Source organism: Micropterus dolomieu, linkage group LG14 (genome assembly GCF_021292245.1).
Source record: "Micropterus dolomieu isolate WLL.071019.BEF.003 ecotype Adirondacks linkage group LG14, ASM2129224v1, whole genome shotgun sequence".
Lineage (NCBI taxonomy): Eukaryota > Metazoa > Chordata > Actinopteri > Centrarchiformes > Centrarchidae > Micropterus > Micropterus dolomieu.
Window position 1 is genome coordinate 20,039,191 of NC_060163.1, and position 17,535 is coordinate 20,056,725.

The 17,535-nt window shown below is 42.1% G+C and overlaps 3 protein-coding genes across 6 annotated transcripts in view; 1 reads left to right on the forward strand and 2 right to left on the reverse strand.

Annotated features, from left to right (window-relative positions):
• Positions 1 to 112: 112 nt before the first annotated feature.
• tbcc (tubulin folding cofactor C) lies at positions 113 to 3,013 on the reverse strand. The gene is made up of 2 exons (XM_046068028.1): positions 2,855 to 3,013; positions 113 to 2,132 (listed from the first exon to the last, which is right to left on the reverse strand). The coding sequence occupies exon 2, from the start codon at positions 2,056 to 2,058 to the stop codon at positions 1,021 to 1,023; it is 1,038 nt and encodes a 345-aa protein (XP_045923984.1). The 5' UTR covers positions 2,059 to 2,132; positions 2,855 to 3,013; the 3' UTR covers positions 113 to 1,020.
• Positions 2,984 to 12,217, forward strand: bicral (BICRA like chromatin remodeling complex associated protein). 3 transcript variants are annotated; one of them, XM_046068024.1, is made up of 13 exons: positions 2,984 to 3,165; positions 5,432 to 5,485; positions 5,708 to 5,753; positions 6,065 to 6,113; positions 6,241 to 6,306; positions 6,735 to 7,997; positions 8,108 to 8,165; positions 8,268 to 8,308; positions 8,441 to 8,490; positions 8,608 to 8,753; positions 8,857 to 8,951; positions 9,047 to 9,149; positions 9,238 to 12,217. In XM_046068024.1, the coding sequence occupies exons 3-13, from the start codon at positions 5,713 to 5,715 to the stop codon at positions 9,756 to 9,758; spliced, it is 2,433 nt and encodes an 810-aa protein (XP_045923980.1). In that variant the 5' UTR covers positions 2,984 to 3,165; positions 5,432 to 5,485; positions 5,708 to 5,712; the 3' UTR covers positions 9,759 to 12,217. The 3 variants fall into 3 exon arrangements, with proteins under 3 accessions (XP_045923980.1, XP_045923981.1, XP_045923979.1); XM_046068025.1 differs by lacking the exon at positions 2,984 to 3,165 and adding an exon at positions 3,434 to 3,634; XM_046068023.1 differs by lacking the exon at positions 2,984 to 3,165 and having other exon boundaries at positions 4,533 to 5,485.
• A 62-nt stretch (positions 12,218 to 12,279) lies between these two features.
• Positions 12,280 to 17,535, reverse strand: part of si:dkey-21c1.4 (flocculation protein FLO11) — a 6,586-nt gene continuing 1,330 nt past the window's right edge. Inside the window, exons 1-5 of one of the 2 annotated variants that reach the window (XM_046068026.1) lie at positions 16,910 to 17,216; positions 15,044 to 16,462; positions 14,522 to 14,632; positions 13,698 to 13,814; positions 12,280 to 13,609 (exon numbers count right to left, since the gene is read on the reverse strand). In XM_046068026.1, coding sequence (XP_045923982.1) covers positions 13,581 to 13,609; positions 13,698 to 13,814; positions 14,522 to 14,632; positions 15,044 to 16,462; positions 16,910 to 16,919 — 1,686 coding nt within the window. In that variant the 5' untranslated portion in view covers positions 16,920 to 17,216 and the 3' untranslated portion in view covers positions 12,280 to 13,580. Of the gene's footprint in view, positions 13,610 to 13,697; positions 13,815 to 14,521; positions 14,633 to 15,043; positions 16,463 to 16,909; positions 17,217 to 17,535 lie in introns of those variants that run through there. The other variant, XM_046068027.1, reaches the window with a different exon arrangement.

Consider the following 17,535-nt stretch of genomic DNA (forward strand, 5'->3'; position numbering starts at 1 on the left):
GCAAGTTAACCAATCCAGATCTGCTTTATATTAATATGTGTTGTTTTGTTAAGTGGGCTGGGTATATTTGTATGCCTTTAAAACATCAATAGAAAACGCAAGAAACAAAAGCTCCATGTTGTTCAGCAGAAAGACTCTTTATCTCATTCTCATTTTAATGGCAGTTACATTTAATTTTCCATTTTTACAAAGTGCAGACCAGATTTAGTTGCATCTCATAACATCAGAACACCACTGAAGACTTTATGGCCATTCAGGGTTGGCGGCTGCCAGCAGCGTAAAGGCACATGACATTGGATCATGACTCTTTATCTTAGCCAAGCCAATTTACTTAAATGCACTATAATTAATTTTTTTTCCCACTGTAGAGTGTGTTAAAGCTGATAAATTATAATGGTATGAATGTTTATTTGCCCTTTTAATGATGCAGACTTTTTACACAATAGGTTTCCGTTTTTTTGTTACAGATATCTGGTAACAGGAAGCAGGAAATTACCATTATTACTTAGTGAAAGTACTTGTAGGTCAGTCACTAAAAGACCATTCAGGTGTGCAGTTAATTGAGTAAGTATGGCTACATATACACTACCACTTCAGGAAGGCTTACAGCAGGTGTCAGATAAATTAAAATTGTTCACTAAGAGTGAGCAGAAGAATACAGGCCAACAATACTCCAAACCAGAGTTTAATTTTGGCAAAAGAGTGAATGCACCATCTCAGCTGAGATGTGATGCTCTTCTCCAGCAGTCCTATTGTGATTTGGGTTGATGAAAGAGATGAATTTTTTTTATCTTAATATCTTAGTGCACTTTAAACCCCCTTTCCCAGCTGTACAGAGTGCAACACAATCAGTGGAGGACATCTACCAAAAATAGCAGCAAACAAAAAACAACTCATCATGGTCACAGGCTTAAAAGGAAAACCTTCATGAAATCAACTCTTTGTTAAATAACATGCACAAGATAATATTGGTTTGATCGACATGTTGCATGTTAAATAAAAGGTTTAAAACTTTTGATTCTAGGCGTCCCAATTGGTTTTCCTGTCTGCTTCTGGAATGACCGTCCAGTTAGGTGAAGGTCTTCCTGCAGCAAGCCAGTTGAAGTCATCCACCTGGCTCCAGTTGTTTCGGTCCCGGTCTAGGCCAGACACAGTGAAGTCCTCCTTCAGGGTGGGATAGGACCAGGAGAATGGGGCGAAGCTCACTCCATGACAGTCCTCTATGATGGCTCGGCTGGTGACGTGCACATACACCTGTGTGTCGGTGGTGTTGTGGGTCCGCAGCTGCTGACAAGGGAAGGCCAGAGTACTGTTTGTGCAGTGATCCACGAATACTGAACTAGACACGGGCCCACATAGGATCTCACAGCTGTCGATGTGTTTCAGGTGCAGTGTGCTGGGGGAACCGAACAGACGGACCTTGCAGTTGGTCAGATGAGTCAAGAGCACGTCTCCTTTCTGGATCTCCTCAGCTGTCTTTGTCAGGTATACATTATTCATGTTGGAGAAGCCGCACTGCTCAGAGGCTGCAGCTCCACAAATGTTGGTGCTACCAGCATCTGCAGGTGTGCCAGCATCAGGCGTGTCTGACACTGGCACAGTAACTTCATCTGCTGCTTTAGTGCGAGCTTTAAAGGCAAACCTCTTCTTGGGCAGGCCCTCTTCTCTGGTCTGAGCGAGGACGGTTTGGAGTTTCTGGAGAGCAGCTTGGGCTTGTCTCAGGTCGTACTGCGTGAGAAACAACATGCTGTCATTGAGAAACTTCTGCAGCTGAAGCGTTTTGATCGTCGCCTCCTCCAGCCTTTGGGTCAACACGGCCCGGTCAGCTCCGGAGCAGCTGGACAGCAGTTCCTCGATGGACGCCCGCTCCGCGTTGAACGTGCTGAAGAAATACTCGCCCTTTTCCTCCGCGACAGACTGGCTCGCTTTAGCTTCCTTCCTCCGCTCGACATCCTCTATCCTCGTCTTGTGCCGTTTCTGAAGTCGCTCTTGTATCTTGGCGGCACCGCTTTCGCCGGCGAACCCAGTTTCCTGGCTAACTTCAGTCGTTGCATCCATGTTGTTGTTGCAGAAGTGACGTCACACTTTCTTCTTCGTCGTTATCGCGGGACAAAGATAAAAATCGCCACCTACTGTATCGGAGTGTCATGGCAGAAAATCTGGGTAATGACTGTAAATAAATAATAAATTAATAATAAAAATCAAACAAAACATAAAATCTATTTAGGTTTTAGTAAGCTACCCTTTAATCCACCAAAGTACGCTATTAAATAAAACAAAAAGTTGCTGTTTATTTATTTTATTTTTCTTCTTTCCTAATTTTGGACTATTATGTGTAACTTTAAGACAGTAACAAAATTAACCAAATCAGATGAAAATAATCCTCTAACCCTGTCTTCATAACTTATGAAAAAGATTAATTAACAAGATTAATTAACTTTTACATTTACTCACTACGAAAATTTATTCTATACTTTTTATTCTTACTATTTTTAAATATATTTATGTCAACTGTATGTTTATGTCTATGTCAACCCCCTAATCACCGTAGCAAATTCCTCGTACGTGTAAAATATTTCTAAATATTACAGTATTACATAATGCCACATTTAATATATATATATATATATATATTTATTTATAATATTTGTATTTATATACAGTCTGAAGTGGCATAGAAAGAGGCAAAGAGAGCTTTGCCACAATGTAAAAATGTAATATGTAATGAGTAGGACTTAAGCCAAATGTGCCAAACACAACAACAAATTGAGTCCTGTATTAATTTTAAGTTTTGATTATGATATCGTATAAAATGTGTGGATTAATAGGTAACTAGGGAAAACTATGATCATACCTGAGCAACGTCAAGGTGTGGCACACACATCAAGAGGCCCGCCCTCTACCGTTGGTAATGATTAAGTCTAATAACATTTATCTGCCAGTAGAGAGGGCAGTGAAACGTGCAATTATAATTCATAATAATATAAAAACGTGTGTTCATTAATAACTTGTCGTTGTTTGTTTATTTCCCATTCAAATTTTCAACAGTCGTATGCGACCGTTGTGGACTGATGATTTGGGCTGCCTTGTTCTGTGCACTACCCCAACAACCCGTGCGGTGATGGCGAGGAAACCCCGTTGACAAGGCACTGCTTTTTCATGACGGTGAGTTTCCCTTTGAGTGTATTATAATTTTGTGATAAAAATTTCAAGGAAAAAACACACACAACCTCCTTCCTCCCTTCCTTCAGGGAGGGAAGAGAGTTTGAGCGGAGAGAAAAATCTATCCGAGACAGAACAGGGACAGTGAGAAAAATATATGAGTGGGAGAGGGAGAAGGAGGAGGAGGAGAAGGAGGGGGGAGCAAATTAAAAGTTGCCAAATGGAGATATTGGGTTTCAAGAGGAGTGAGACACGAGTAAAAGGGTTTGCCTCTTCGAGTCGTCTTTATGTTTTGCTAATCGGGATTAATATGTACGGCTCGACACGGGTCCTGTGGCATTTTCGACGGATTCCAGCCCGTTTCCAAAAGAGGCGTCGTCGCCACCGCGGCTAGCTAACCAGAACAGGCCGATGTTTATCGTTAAAATGTTACGGGGCGTCTAGTACGGATATCTACCCGACCAGAACACGGGTTGGTACAGAACCCCCTGATTGAAACGCGTCGGTTCGACATATCGAGACAAATGTGACGTTTTCCATGCTGGCAGATGAGCCACATAGAGGACAAATGAAAGCCTCCCAAAGAGAAAGAAAGATCACGTCAGCGACGACCAGCCACGGGCTGGACGACGGGCGTTTTTTGTGCTGCTTGAATGCGATTATCATTCTGTCGATTCAGTCTATTTTTGGAAATAAAACTTGCAAGCTGCACCCTTTTTAGCTGGCTTACTACACCAACGGCGATACCCTACAGCACCAGTAGAAGCAGGACTACAGCAGGGACTTAACGTTAGCTTGGTTCGCGTCGAAGCAAGCATGCTAGGGCGGATTTCGGAGACCATGAATCTGGGCACTAAATTGCACAAATTGTTAAAACTTTTCGAAAAGGGTAGCTTTCTTTTGACAACCGCTATCAAAATTGGCGATAAGTCTTAAAATTCAGTGCGTTTGAGCTTCTACAAAGGCTCGTTTTTGTTACTAAAGGCATTAAGCTGTGTTTGTTTAACGTTAAATGTAACGTTTAAATTAATGTTAGTTGAGTATGTGGTTTAGTCCTGCAAAAACGTTTACTATACGGAAATAACTTGCGTTCAAGGCGGTTTTATGATTCTGTTGGCTTATTGAGAGAAGGGTGTTTTTTTTTGCATAAACAGTCCACATTTGGAGCTTTTTGTGAAATAAAATGTCATTGTGTTAATCGTTTGGCTTCGGTTTTTGTTTTGTTTGGAAAGGTCGACATTGTTTCCTTTCTTTTTTTTTGTAACACTGTCAACATTTGAAGGACAAAGGACCCTCACTGACACTAGCTTTGGCAGCTTATCCCCTCTGAGGAGACATTTTAGTCTTGTTTGGTATGGGTATTTAAAAAAAAAACCCGCTATATTTTGTAACATAACTTGCTTTAGCAGGTTTATTGGTATCTATAAGTCACACTGCACTCATTTCAAACCACCTAATTTGGTCAGCAGCCCTGTCTTTCTTTGTTCCCCTTGAACCAAAGATGGAGGCTGAACGTGGCTCAGTCGTAAAGACAGCCTATGTCATGGTAACAGCCATTTTGTAGCATTGCAGTTGTAACGTTTTGCACACACTCAGGAACACAGCCTGCATTTCTCCCTGACTATAACCATAGACTGTATAACAGTAAAAGAAAACAACCTATAATTAAAAGACCATGTTGCCAAGTGCAACAGATGATTAATGACTCAAATGAATTTTGATTTATATTCTCACCATGTGCTCCACATCGTTTAAACACATCAATTACAATAGACAAAGCAACTTGATATATATCCAAACACACCATAACCTATTACTCCGCTGTATCAAATGAGTGCTCACGGGTTTGCTCTAGTTACCCTGTTATTATGAAGGACCAAGATTGATACTCGTGCTGGCTGACACAACATAAAGCCAAGACCTCTTTCAATGTAGAAACTCAAATAACCATTCAAGGTATAAATGGAGCAGGGTGGAGTTATTTACAGTCAAATGCCCATTGACACTCTGTGCTGACTCAAAAGACAACCAATGTGGGAAAGCAGGGTGTCAAAGGGGTGGGAGTGTGTGTCAGACAAACATCTGCCCTTTACTTATATACAGATCTCCCACTGCACTGACTAACATAACATATCTGCCCCCTCCCCATTTCACTCACCCATCTCTTTATTTCTATCTTATCTACCTCACTCTCCCAACACCACCACACCCTGTAGCTCACACACGTACAATTTTGTAATCTTACTAAATGCAGTTTCTCACCCTGCAGCCCCGGAAACAAAGGGTGTTCAATGACTGAATCCATGCTTCCTGCTGGAAATCTGTGAGTGCGAAGTCCTTACTAACTAACATAATAATACACATGTTAAACCTTTACAGCTCATATACTTTTACCTCAGAATATAAAGAGATCAGTTGAGGTTTAATATCATGATTAATGGAAGATATTAGCCATTGGTCCATGCTAAACCTTAATTATCTATTCATACCAGACCATCTTTTCACCTGCTTCATTCTATCCCTACATCCCTCCATACTCTTTCAGGTGTCATGGATGATGAGGATGATCGCCATCTTCTGGATATTTTAGGGTAAAAACCTCTTTATAATATGGAATTTACATTGTAGACATACCCATTTCTTAATGAATGGATGCTCTGACATTTGTCTTCACTAGGCAGTTCAGTGTGGCCACACATTTCAACAGTTTTGCTTAAATAGTAAGGTACCATTACGAGACTTCCTCTTTGAAATCGAAGCCACAAGTATCTTCTAACTTTGTTTTTCCTGTTTTGCTGAATTTGGTAATCTAATGGCCCATTCAGAAGGGATTTATTGTAAAACCATACATAAGTGAAAAGAAATGTATCTAACATATCAGTCTCTTCTGTATCATTTTCAGAGATGTGGATGCATTAAATGACTATCTTCATGGCAACAACAGCAAGTCTGTGAGTGACTCTTTCAGACTGTATTCACCGTCATTCCTTACAAAGTTTGTCTATAATAGTTACTTCACTGTAATGCAAACAGAAATTGAGTCCACCCATTTCCTTTTAAACCATTTTGTTTCTACAGATTGAGGAGGATGATGTAGCAAATGCAGCTTATGGGTCGGATGGATCCTTCTTTGCCAGCAACACGGTGAATGTACCTGTGATTACCATGAAAAACAAAGCAGATTTTTGTCTATGATTAGATATTTAGTTACTGATGATCTTTTGGGTTTTACCATAGTTTGTTTTCTCAGGCTTTTAGTGAGATTTGAGTAGTTCGTATGGAGATGATCTATTCAACACCAAGTTAGTTTACAAATATGTGAATATATGAACCCAGTTGGTCCTAATGTTGGAAAATACACTATTATTTTGCGAGGAGACAAAAATGGGGAACTGCATGATAAAAATTATATATATATCTTAAAAAGTTCATGGCATAGTTGCCTTCTTATGCAAGTGCTGAAAAGCATCACAGATGGAAGAGACAGACCAACAGGGAAAGCTGCCTTGTATTCATTTTAAATGCGAACAGTTTTCCGCTCTCTGCTCATTTTCTCTAAATGCTTGATTTAGACTGGCTCCAACACTGGTCTCAAAGATGGTGATTTCGGCGATGATTCAGCAGGGGCAGGCCTCCAACTCTCCAGCAGCCTTTCTTTTATCGAGGATGAATTGGGGCCGGAGACCTCCCCTGGAGGGGTGGATCTTGGGGGAGAGGACCAGCCCTTCGACATTCTACAGAAGTCTCTCATGGAGGCCGACATCACAGAGCAGACATTGGCCCAGGAGGCCTTACTAGACTCCCAGCCGGCTCCCACACTAGTGCAGGCTCCTGTTCCCTTCCCCTCCCAGCTGGTCTCTGGGGGTTATGGAGGGGGAATGGGTGTGGTGACCACGACGACAGCTGCGTTCCCAGCAGGCCAGTTCCTGCAAGGGGTGTCCCAGCTACCTAATGGCTCTGCCCAGCACATCCAGGTGTTGGGCACGTTCGGGGCCAGTGGTGGTGTGATGACTCTGAGCAGCCTGGAGAGATCTCCTCAGATTGTGCTGAGGCAGGGGGCGCCTGTAGCAGCAGGGACCACAGCAGGGGGGCAGGTGTTTGCCCCTACTCAAGGGCAGGTAGGCCAAGTCGGCTTACCTTTCAAAAACATCCCCCTTCAAAACATCATCATCCAGAGAGGCCCAGGAGGGAACCAGACTCTTGTCAGACCAATCCAGCCTAAACCCCTTCAAGCTGGGGCTCAGACTGTCTACAGCCTTGGTCTTCAGCCCACTCCCACCACAATGGCTAATGTAGTTAACGCTAACACTGCTACTCCTGGGGGACACTACACAGCCAATGGCTCCATTGTAATGCAGTCACCCCTGGAGCAGCAACAAGCACAGGCCCAAACAAATATATCACCCGGACCGTTCTTGCTGCCCAGCTCTTTGTCTCTCACTCAGGCCAGCACTATCCACAATGGCCCAACTGACCCCAACGCAAATGCCCTAATTACCAGTCAGAATGCGGTGCAGATTGTTGCGGGGCAGAATTTCACTGCATCAACAGGAGGCCAGCTAATTTTGAATCAGGGAGTAATGGGTGGGAATCAGGTTGGAGGGGGTGTAACACAAACATGGACAGGAGTTTCCTGTGCGAGCTCCGCCCCTGCGCAGACATCGTGCGCTCCTGGGCGGCTGACTCTGGTCGGCCCAGCGACGGCGGGGATCGGCGGTCAAGGCCAAGTGGGGGCTGGACCTGTTCAGCGCCTTCTAGTGACTCAGTCTCAGAATTGCACTTCTCTGTCCCCTTTACCTGGTACTGTGACACAGGAACAACAAGACTACAGACAGGTGTGGTCTGGTGCTGTTTCATTCATTTCCACCCTGTTTTGCTCTCACATGCTTGTCTCTTTCCCAAGAACCATTATCTGACTGACAATGATTTCATTTTGATTTTTCAGAATTCGTCATTAGATGCCCTCAAACAGGACAGACAGTCTCACCTCAGCAGCATCCATGGTAACAAAGTCTGATCATTTTTTTGTCAGTGATGTATTTAAATGAAGCCTGCCCCATTTTGAACTACTAAAGATGCTGTATTGTTTGTACAATCTCTCTTAGCCATGACAACCATGACTCAAGATTCAACGCTCAACTCTCAGGTATTTCGCTTAATCTGCACCTCATTTGCTTTGCACTCATATTGGTGTATGTAGATTTAGGGTAGATTATGCTGATAGAAAAGATATCGGAAGTATTATGACCACTTTGGTATGTACACTTTCTCTTTATAGGTCAGTGCTCAGAAGAGACCTGCCCTTCCGCCACTTACAAGAGGAGGAATGTGAGTTTTTTGACCTACTGGGTGTTATTTAGATACTGTTTTCATTTGTCAAGCGTCATCTTGTGTGTCGGTCAGCCATTGAAGGAGCTTGTCTCTCTTTTCCCGCCATCTCTATAGGATTTTACAACAGTTGAGGAAGGATCATGCTGGAGTTCAGACCCCTGATCGGCATCGATTCGCTTCAATCGACGATGCACTGCAGAGACTCCTCCCCTACCATGTGTTCCAGGGAGCTCCACCCAGCTGGGATGAGTTCTCACAGGGTACAGCCTTGAATGAAGAAACATATTTATTTCCGTATTTGCAAGAGTAAAATCGTGTCTTTAACTACCTTTTATCTTAATTGAGTTGTCTTTTTGCTTACAGTGGATGAAGAATTTGAGGTAGTTGCAACTCAGGTGCTGAAGAGGACCCACGCCATGGTAAACAAATACAGACGGCTGCTAATGGTGGAAGCAGAGGTAGGCATACACATGAGCAAATGGTTGCGTACATAACATGTGTTTGATGTTATGACACGTACGGAGCTGACAGGTTGCCTCTCCCTTCCCTGCAGCGTTCCAGTCCGTCATCAGAAATGGTGATGATTGACAGGACCTTCAACCAAGAGGAGCGCAGCAATCTGACACAAGACAAACGCATGGTACTAGTTGATCCAGGTAAAAAAAAAAAAAGAAGAGTAAAGCTATTTTCTTAGAGACTCACAAGTTTAATTTACACTTCCTCTCTTCTCTGTCTGTTTGATAGACCGCTTCTTGGAAGACTTCTGTTGTGGGACGAAATCCAAACTTTTCCAAGATCCCCTCCCCTCTCAGCCATTGTCCAGCTGTAGTTGGAATCAGTCGGACACAGGCTCTACGGAGCCACCGTACAGGACAGACTCCCAGCCCGGGTATGGAGACCCGGGAGGGGGTGGGGCTGTAGGACCAGGTGCAGCAGAGAGACTCCACCCTCCACAGTTAGAAAACAAGAGTGTCCTGGAACTGAAGAGATCCCAGCAACACTACAGTCCCAGCAGCGCCAGCAACAACAGCCTCACCGCAGCCAACAGTTATCCCCAAGGTAACCCCTCACCTTTTGCAGCAACATCAGGAGGAGGACAGACGCACTACCAGGTGTCTCACCACCTGTCCTCTCGCCAGCCCCAGCCCCAGCCCCAGCCCAAGCCCCAGCCCCAGCCCCAGTACCCCCCTCCACTCACCTCACCCCCTCACCCCGACACAGACTCTGCTCTTGAGGCGGCAGTCAACAGCATCTTGGAATGTTAAGATTGGTACTCCATCATCCCTAATAACATATGATTTCAATTTCTTTTGTGTGTGTGTGTGTGTGTGTGCGTGTGTGTATGTTTTGTTAAACTCTCCTTTTGTAATATTTGTTGTATTCCCCCACAGCCCTGTGTGGAGAGGGGTTAACTCTTCTTTCAGGTCTATTATCTTTGCGATACCATTTCCGGCCATGTAGCATGTATTTACTTGTTTTTGGTTTATTATTTAGGTTTTTGAGGCATGATGTAGGAGTCAGATACTCCATGGCAGGTAAAACGCATGCACTTCAAGTTACCTATAAAGATCCGGGATTGTGTGCAATGCAATGGATTAATGGATGGAAAATGTTCTTGTTTTGTTTATTTTAACATTATTTTAAAAAGGTAGGGTCTTCAACTTAAGTAGCTTGAATAGGAGTGTCCCTCTCTTCACACATGCACACACACATACGTCATTAATATTTTGTGCCAGTAGATTACCCCCACTATGGTGATAAACAGGAAGGAGGAGGGACAAAATGACGACTCTGTGCCTAATTGTAGGATTTTTATTTTGAAGTGTTTACATGAAGAAACTCTAGTCAAAAATATTCATTGACTTCCTTCCTTCCTGCATTATAAACATGCACAGCGCACGCAGACATGTTTTAGTACAGTCAAGTAGATTCATGGTTCAGAGGTGTAGATTTCCTTTAAGGTAAGCTCAGTAGAGACACATTCACAGAGGCAAATTGCACTAAACATACTGTTGCTTATTTCAGTAACTATATAAATATGAGGCTCTGGTTGATAGACAGTGTATGCTAGGCTAAACAGAATGTGAACATTTGGACCTAAACCAAAATCTATTAGCTTGCTTTCTGCTGCCTGCAACAAGGATAAACTCTTAATCGCACTAAAAACCAGTCAAGCTAGTCACACAGACATACATAGAGTAGTGTTACTGTACACAGCAATTCTTTTTCCCCTTTATGCTTAAGTCACACTTTCTTTGGCATTTTTCTTTTGTACCTTAAATGTATGCAAGCCCTGACACAGACACAAGACAAATCTCGATCTCAACCACTTTAATCATTTCACATTGTGTTTGTGTCAGGGGAGCTCAGTCCTCAGATTGAGGAAGATCTGTTACATTATGTTTATCTATTTTATTTTGATTTTTATTTCCTATTATTATAATTTTTTTTAGAAATGACATTCAAAAAGTTGACTGTTTTTGTTTGTTGTGACGTGTTCCCCAGCTTTGTGAACATGACAATATCGTCATTAGTTTAAATGACCCTGGAGGGTCATTGATTGTACGTATATTTGTCTGCCTTCTGCATACAGTATAATGATATATTGATCATATCTATCTATCTATGCTTGACATGTCTTTTCAGTGTGTTTGTTAGTCTGCATACATACAACACTGGTCTATGACTTATGTTTTCATGTAGTTCGCTTGTTTGATTGCCATAATCTTTGTGTTCGCTCAGTCCACCAAGATGTTTTTCTCACTTTCCAGTGCGTCAAGCATTTCTCACATTTCCTCTCTTCTCCCTCTCAGCAGCGCAACCAAAATTCAAAATAGGAGAGAGTATGGTCTCATCCAGAATCACCGTCAGATCTTTTTGTCAGCTCTGTGACTATAGTGTAAAGCTGTAGTGTTTCCTCTGAAACTGTGCCCTTAAAATGACTTGGGCTTCCACTGTGCTCTGGTTCTGTTTCATTTAGTTTTTAGAACCAAAACTTAATCTACTGTTATATTTCATCACGATGAAGAATTAATCCTAAATTCATCCTTCCATTTATGTTTTTGGAATGACATTTTGTGAAAATAAATTTGCACTGCGGTATAAGCAAGAGAGGGCTATTTCTGCCAAATCCATCACAGGACCAAAGCTTAGGTTAAATGTGTTAAATGCTCCTGGTGTTGATTCTGGATAGTGTTACCTTTCTCCTATAAATGTGTCTGTGAAAAATGCTTGCCAATAGGCTACAGGAGCAGACAGAAGGCCTTTTATATGGGGTGATAGATTTTGTGTTTGAGTGCCAGTGGCCATTGCAGCCTGCCTGCCTGTATCTCTGCCTATAGACCTCTTATATCTACCAGTGCACACTGAGAATACTGGGCTCTCTGCTTTGAAAGCAAATCTCTTATGACATGTAAGGGTCAAGTGAAATTTGTTATTTGCTCCTTCAAATGGTTGCTGCAAGACTTTGTGCCTCTATAGCACTTATATCCACAAGAAAGTTAGTTTTAGACTTGCACAAAGTAGGGACGTGTCCAATTTTGGTTAAACATTGTGTTATCTTGATGCATATCAGTGTCTAAGAGCCTGGTAGGAACATACTGTGCTTTTTCTCCCATTTTCAGTGCAGAGATGTGTTTTTCTGCCTCCATTTTCACTGTTGTTTTGTCTGACTTGATTTGTATAGTTTGTTGTTTTGTATAAAAATGAAAAGTGAAACACAAAATATTTATAATTTTTGTATGGAGAGAACAAAAGAAGAATGTAAAAAAACAAAACAAACAAACATGAGAAAATGGAAATTATTTTTTATTGTATTGGCTAAGAAGCAGCGTCAGGAAAAATCATTACAAAAATACTGTCATTTCTTCATTTATAGCTAATCAGTGTTCACTACAGCATCAAAAGAGAGTCAACAATAAATTCATTTTGAATACAATAACAAAACTGGTCCAGTCCAGCTGAGAACCTCTTCACCGTCCCCCTATTACTATTCTGTGAGTGTTCACATACTGGCACTGACACACTAAGCATGCATAATAACATCACGTGGCAGTGGAAGCTTTTGCAAAAGAAAAACAGATTTGTCACCCTTTGCTGCACAGATATGATCTTTCCACGCATACTGATGTCAGGACATTTTGAATTTCATGTTTCTCTCTTGTTTCTGGGCTGCCAGAATAAGATCATTTTATCAAGATAAAAATCTGTTGGTTCCCTTTAATCCTCTCATGGACCCCAGCACCATTGCCTCTGCACAAAGGAGCTAAGAAAACTCTGCATAGCAAACATTTGACTGGCCATCCACTCTGCTTTTGGTAACACAACTCAACAATGACACCTAGCGGAGCCCCTGGGACACAGCAAGACTATAGCACATGGTCTCTTAAGATCAAAACAAAAAAAATATTTTAGTAGTAGATACCACGCAAACCAAATAATATAAACAGATTAAATAGAGCAAATAAATAATTAGAAACGAAACAGACAATTCCTACAAACCATAGTGACATGCCCACAGACGATGTCCTGTGCAGGTGCAAATCAGTCGAGAATGAAAATACTGGTGTCAGAATCACAAGTCTTCCAGTTGTTAAAGCAGTGTAGTTTGACATTTTGGAAATTTGGCTTTTTTATTTTATGGTGAAGAGTTAAATGAGATGATCGAAACCATACTCTACACAACAGTTACATGTGCCCATTAAATAGTAGGCTACAGACAGCAGCCATTTAACTTAGCTTGGTCACAGTAAAAGGAAAATTGTAATTTTTTTCACCTCAGTCTTTGTGCAGATTATACAAACAAGATAAAAGATGGTAATTAGGGAGCTTTAAAGGTGCTCGTGTATTTTGTCACCATTTGACAGAGCCAGGCTAGCCATTTCCCCATTTCTAGTATTTATGCTGTACTAAGCTAACCAGCTGACTTTAGTGACAAGAAACCACTACAAATTTCATTAATCAAACATAAATCCTGTGGAAATGTTTGGATTTGGATTAATTATATGTCACTGACAGAATGGACTCCTAAAGTCCTGAACCTGCTCTCCCAAAGCTGCTGTTTCTTCACTCAACATTCTTCCTTGGCCTTAGTGGTACTTCCTCCAGCGATCACGCTCTGGGGAAAAAAACAGCCATGCCCAGTTACCTCTACATTTATGTAGCGCATTACATAAAGCAATACTGAGACTAATTCACACACTTACTTATATGAGGGTAACTCCAGATGTAGCTGAGCACACAGTATCCGGCCAACAACATGCCCAGTCCACCTACACCACCTTTCTTCACATCAATATACTTCTTGTAATACCACTGCCAGCCTGAGAGAAAAAACGTACATGTGAAACATCATGCTCAACATGCTGAGAGTTAGAGGAGAATATTGATACCATTCTCATGTCTATTAAGTTACAGCCAGCAGCCAGTTAGCTTAACACAAAGACTGGTAGCCTAGCTCTGTCCATACTCTATATACATCTTATATTCCAGCTACCAGAACCTCTAAAGCTCACTCATTAACACTTTATATGTCGTTTGTTAAATCCGTACAAAAACCTATGTGTAAAAAAGAAATGCTGCGGTATTACAGGGAGTTACATGCCAGATTATTTCTTGCCTGGAAGCAGTGACATCCTTGAGGGTTTGCTGGAGCTTTCACTTTCACCAAGATCACAAATTGTAATTTTTATATTTTGTTTTTGTATCGATTAAACAAACAAGATATAATATGTGTATGTGTGAGCTTTAGAGGTGCTGGCAGGTGGATTTTGTTAACTTAGCCAGGCTAGCTCTTTGCCCCATTTCCAGTCTTTATGCTAAGATAAGCTAATCAGCTGCTGGTTGTGGCTTCATATTTAACAGACAGACACAAGAGTTGTATCGACCTGCTCGTCTCAACTCTCCTTTCCCAAAATATTGGACGATTGCTTTAAAAGCATAATAATCAAACAGAAAAAAGCAGTGGCCTTATTGGTTGTTTTTTGAGAGGAATACATATATTTGTGGGATATATGTGTGTGATATTCACCACTTTGCACCATTTCCACGACTTCTCTTGGATGGCTGGGACTTTTGCAGGCCAACCACCCAGGCAACTCCTTCAGTCTCACCTGTCCAAGACTCTGCTGTGTCAGAGCACCTACAATTCATGCCACCCATAAAGAATGAATGCACTGATACAAAGACAAACTGAAAACACATCCACTTCCATTTCACTAGGGCTTGGTATGGTATTTTTTCGATACTAGTGCCGATCTGATGTGAGTTTCACTACTGATCCCAAAACAAAGCTTTTTCAGTACCACACTGTTGACAAATACAGATGTTTTTCTACAAAACCCTTTTTTATATCTAACTAAAGAAGTAATTTTCTTGTTGTCTAGACACAATCAGGTGAAGAAGAACTTATAAAGGTCTATAGTTAGCAAAATTGCCAGTTGAATTAGAAACCGAAAGCAAAGAATAAGTAAGAGCACTAGTCTGACCAGCTTTTGGTACTTTTCAGACAAACTTTTTGAGGACTGATAGCCCAGCCCTGTCAAATACTGACCTTTGGTTCCATTATCAGCAGTGTTTTGTTTCCGGACCTCGAGCTGCGACATCTGCATCGTCAACCCATCGGCAACTCTTTGTGTCTCTACCCTCGCCGGCAGAGTTTGTGGTGCTAGACGGAAACAATGCGGTCTAGAAAACTGGGTGAGTGATGGTGATATTGTGCAGAGTCCTGTCATGTGATGGCCCACCTTCAGCCCCTCATTCACGCTGACTGTATGCGGAAGGTATGTGGCTTGGCTCACCTGAGACAACAAATGGCCATTAAGGAGGGGAGTCGCAGGGGACGCTAATTCATGCTGAGGGGAACCATCATGTTGACCCGGAATTGAAGTTGCTTGTTTAGACTTTGAGCTTTTTCTTTTAACTGACTGCAGCCTTGTATGTTGTAAACTGGTGCTGGGCAGCTGGTCTGAGAGTGTTTTAGTATTTACCACGCAGCTATCAACATGTTCTTGATTCGCCGGTGGGAGTGGAGGTTTGATTTTGCTGCTTAGATCAGTAGTTTCAATCTGGCTCAGGATGCTTTTCCTCCAGGACTGACGCGTGGCGTTGGCTCGGCCTAATGTGGCTTTAACATCCTGGAGGGTAATCCTGGCCTGGTGACCACTTCCTGATTTCAAGTGCATCTTATTCACAGATAAATCCTCAATTTCCCCCTCGGTGTCCACCCAGAAGTTGTCTCTTACAATGGGTCTTGCACTAGTTTCATTTACTTTAGATTCCAGAGAGCTAGAGGTATATTTGCTTGTGGAATGGGATTGTGCTGCCTTCTTCGTCTTTGATGCCTTCATTTGAGATGCTCCTTTGGGTTTGGTGTCTAAGTCTTTGTCGGGAGTGGTTTTGGTCTCTGTCTGAGCTGTGGCTCTGGAGCTTAGAGGATCTGCCACAAATGGAGTTGAACCTGAAGGCAGGTCCTCTTGGGCAGATCTGGTTCCCTCCAGCAATCCCTTAGAAACCTCTTTGGACTTCGCAGCTTCTATCAAAGCACGGAGACTCTTCTTTTTGGGCTCAGAGATGGTGGGAGACGGTGATGGGGAGAGAGAAACTGTGTTAGAAGAGGGCATAGTGACTGTTTTTATTTGTTCAGACAGCTTCTGTTTCTTCTTCTTAGTTGATGGTGGAAGTGATGCAGAACTCGGGGACAATGACTCCGACAAAGATGTTGCTGGTGATATCACAGACACCTTCTTACTCTTCCTTACTTGTGGACTTGCATTCACTGACAGCATCTGTGTGGACTTTTCCCCCTTTGCTGGTGGCGTCGACGAGGCTGCGGCCAGCTGAGAAGATGATGATGTGTGGTTCACCGTGGCATTGTGTTTAGTTGGAGGTGTTTTGGAGGTTGCTGCTGCCTTGCAATGTGGCAGGTGACTCTTCAACCTTTTGTAGGTTTTCCCACAGAACGGGCACACCTCTGTGGGGAAAAAACAGTGACAGAGCATCGCTCCTGTGTGGTTAAAACACATACAGCTTGGCACTAACAATTCTATGTTTAGAAGTGGGTAATATGTATAAGAATGATAGTTGCTGATTAATTTCAGTTGATTTGACTACTGTTTTCAGCTCTAAATATGTATAAACTTATAATACTACTAAATATCAACCGATATCTGACTAAAAGGAAGTATGCAGTATATTACTTATTGCATGATGCACAATTTATTTGCTTTACAGGCTGTTATTGTCACTGAAGGAAAAGTGCTTCTAGAAGAACGTGCTGTTGCCTTTTCTCCTGCAGATGCTACTTTTTATAATCAATAAGAAGTTCAAAGTCCCAATACAAATAACACAAACAAACCTAATATTGGCTGTGATCGGGTCACGTGATGTGTTGTGCATTACAAAATTTTGTGATACTTACCAGAGCTCATTTTGCACGCGTCTGTTTAACAGCCAATCAGGGTGAAGCATGTTCCCAAAGTTTGAACAGGGAAGTTATAATGTAAAGTGACACAAGGTATCACGTTAATAATACACAGTGGTGTCACTTTTAAAATACTTTGAGTTTGACACGTTTTCACATTCAGGGTCGTACTGTTGCTGTGCGAGGAAAGACCCTTAGGGTAGCGCGTTAGGAGCCTGAGTGTAAATCACTAATAAATATCGCACAATTCGCTTTAAATTATTCTGAATAATTTAGAGGCAGGTTTTAAAACTGGCTTCCTAAGAGATGTGTTATAACGGGGCAGTCTGACACAGTTACGTGTATGATCATGTAATGATCTGTTCAATGGGTGTGGCGAGTCGACTTCCTGTTCTACGTCGTAAATTGAGATGATTCACCCCTGCCTACTTCCGCCTTCGCGTAAAATCCCCGAACATACCGCCACATTTTTTGGAGTTAAGAGTCAAAATTCCCACGAAAGCCTTTGATGTGCCTGTCAGAGGGTGTTTGTATTTCCCCACAGTAGTATTTTCGATATTATTTATCAGAACAAAACATAATTAATCAGAGAAACAGTTTCGTTTCTTGGCAAGTGCCGGGAG

What these genes read in the sequence shown, in the direction of transcription:
- tbcc (XM_046068028.1), bottom strand. Translation starts at nt 2,058, where the DNA reads ATGGATGCAACGACTGAAGTTAGCCAGGAAACTGGGTTCGCCGGCGAA.
- bicral (XM_046068024.1), top strand. Translation starts at nt 5,713, where the DNA reads ATGGATGATGAGGATGATCGCCATCTTCTGGATATTTTAGG. An exon ending in CATCTTCTGGATATTTTAGG is followed by an intron (nt 5,754 to 6,064) that starts GTAAAAACCTCT and finishes TATCATTTTCAG; the next exon opens with AGATGTGGATGCATTAAATG. An exon ending in CCACTTACAAGAGGAGGAAT is followed by an intron (nt 8,491 to 8,607) that starts GTGAGTTTTTTG and finishes CCATCTCTATAG; the next exon opens with GATTTTACAACAGTTGAGGA.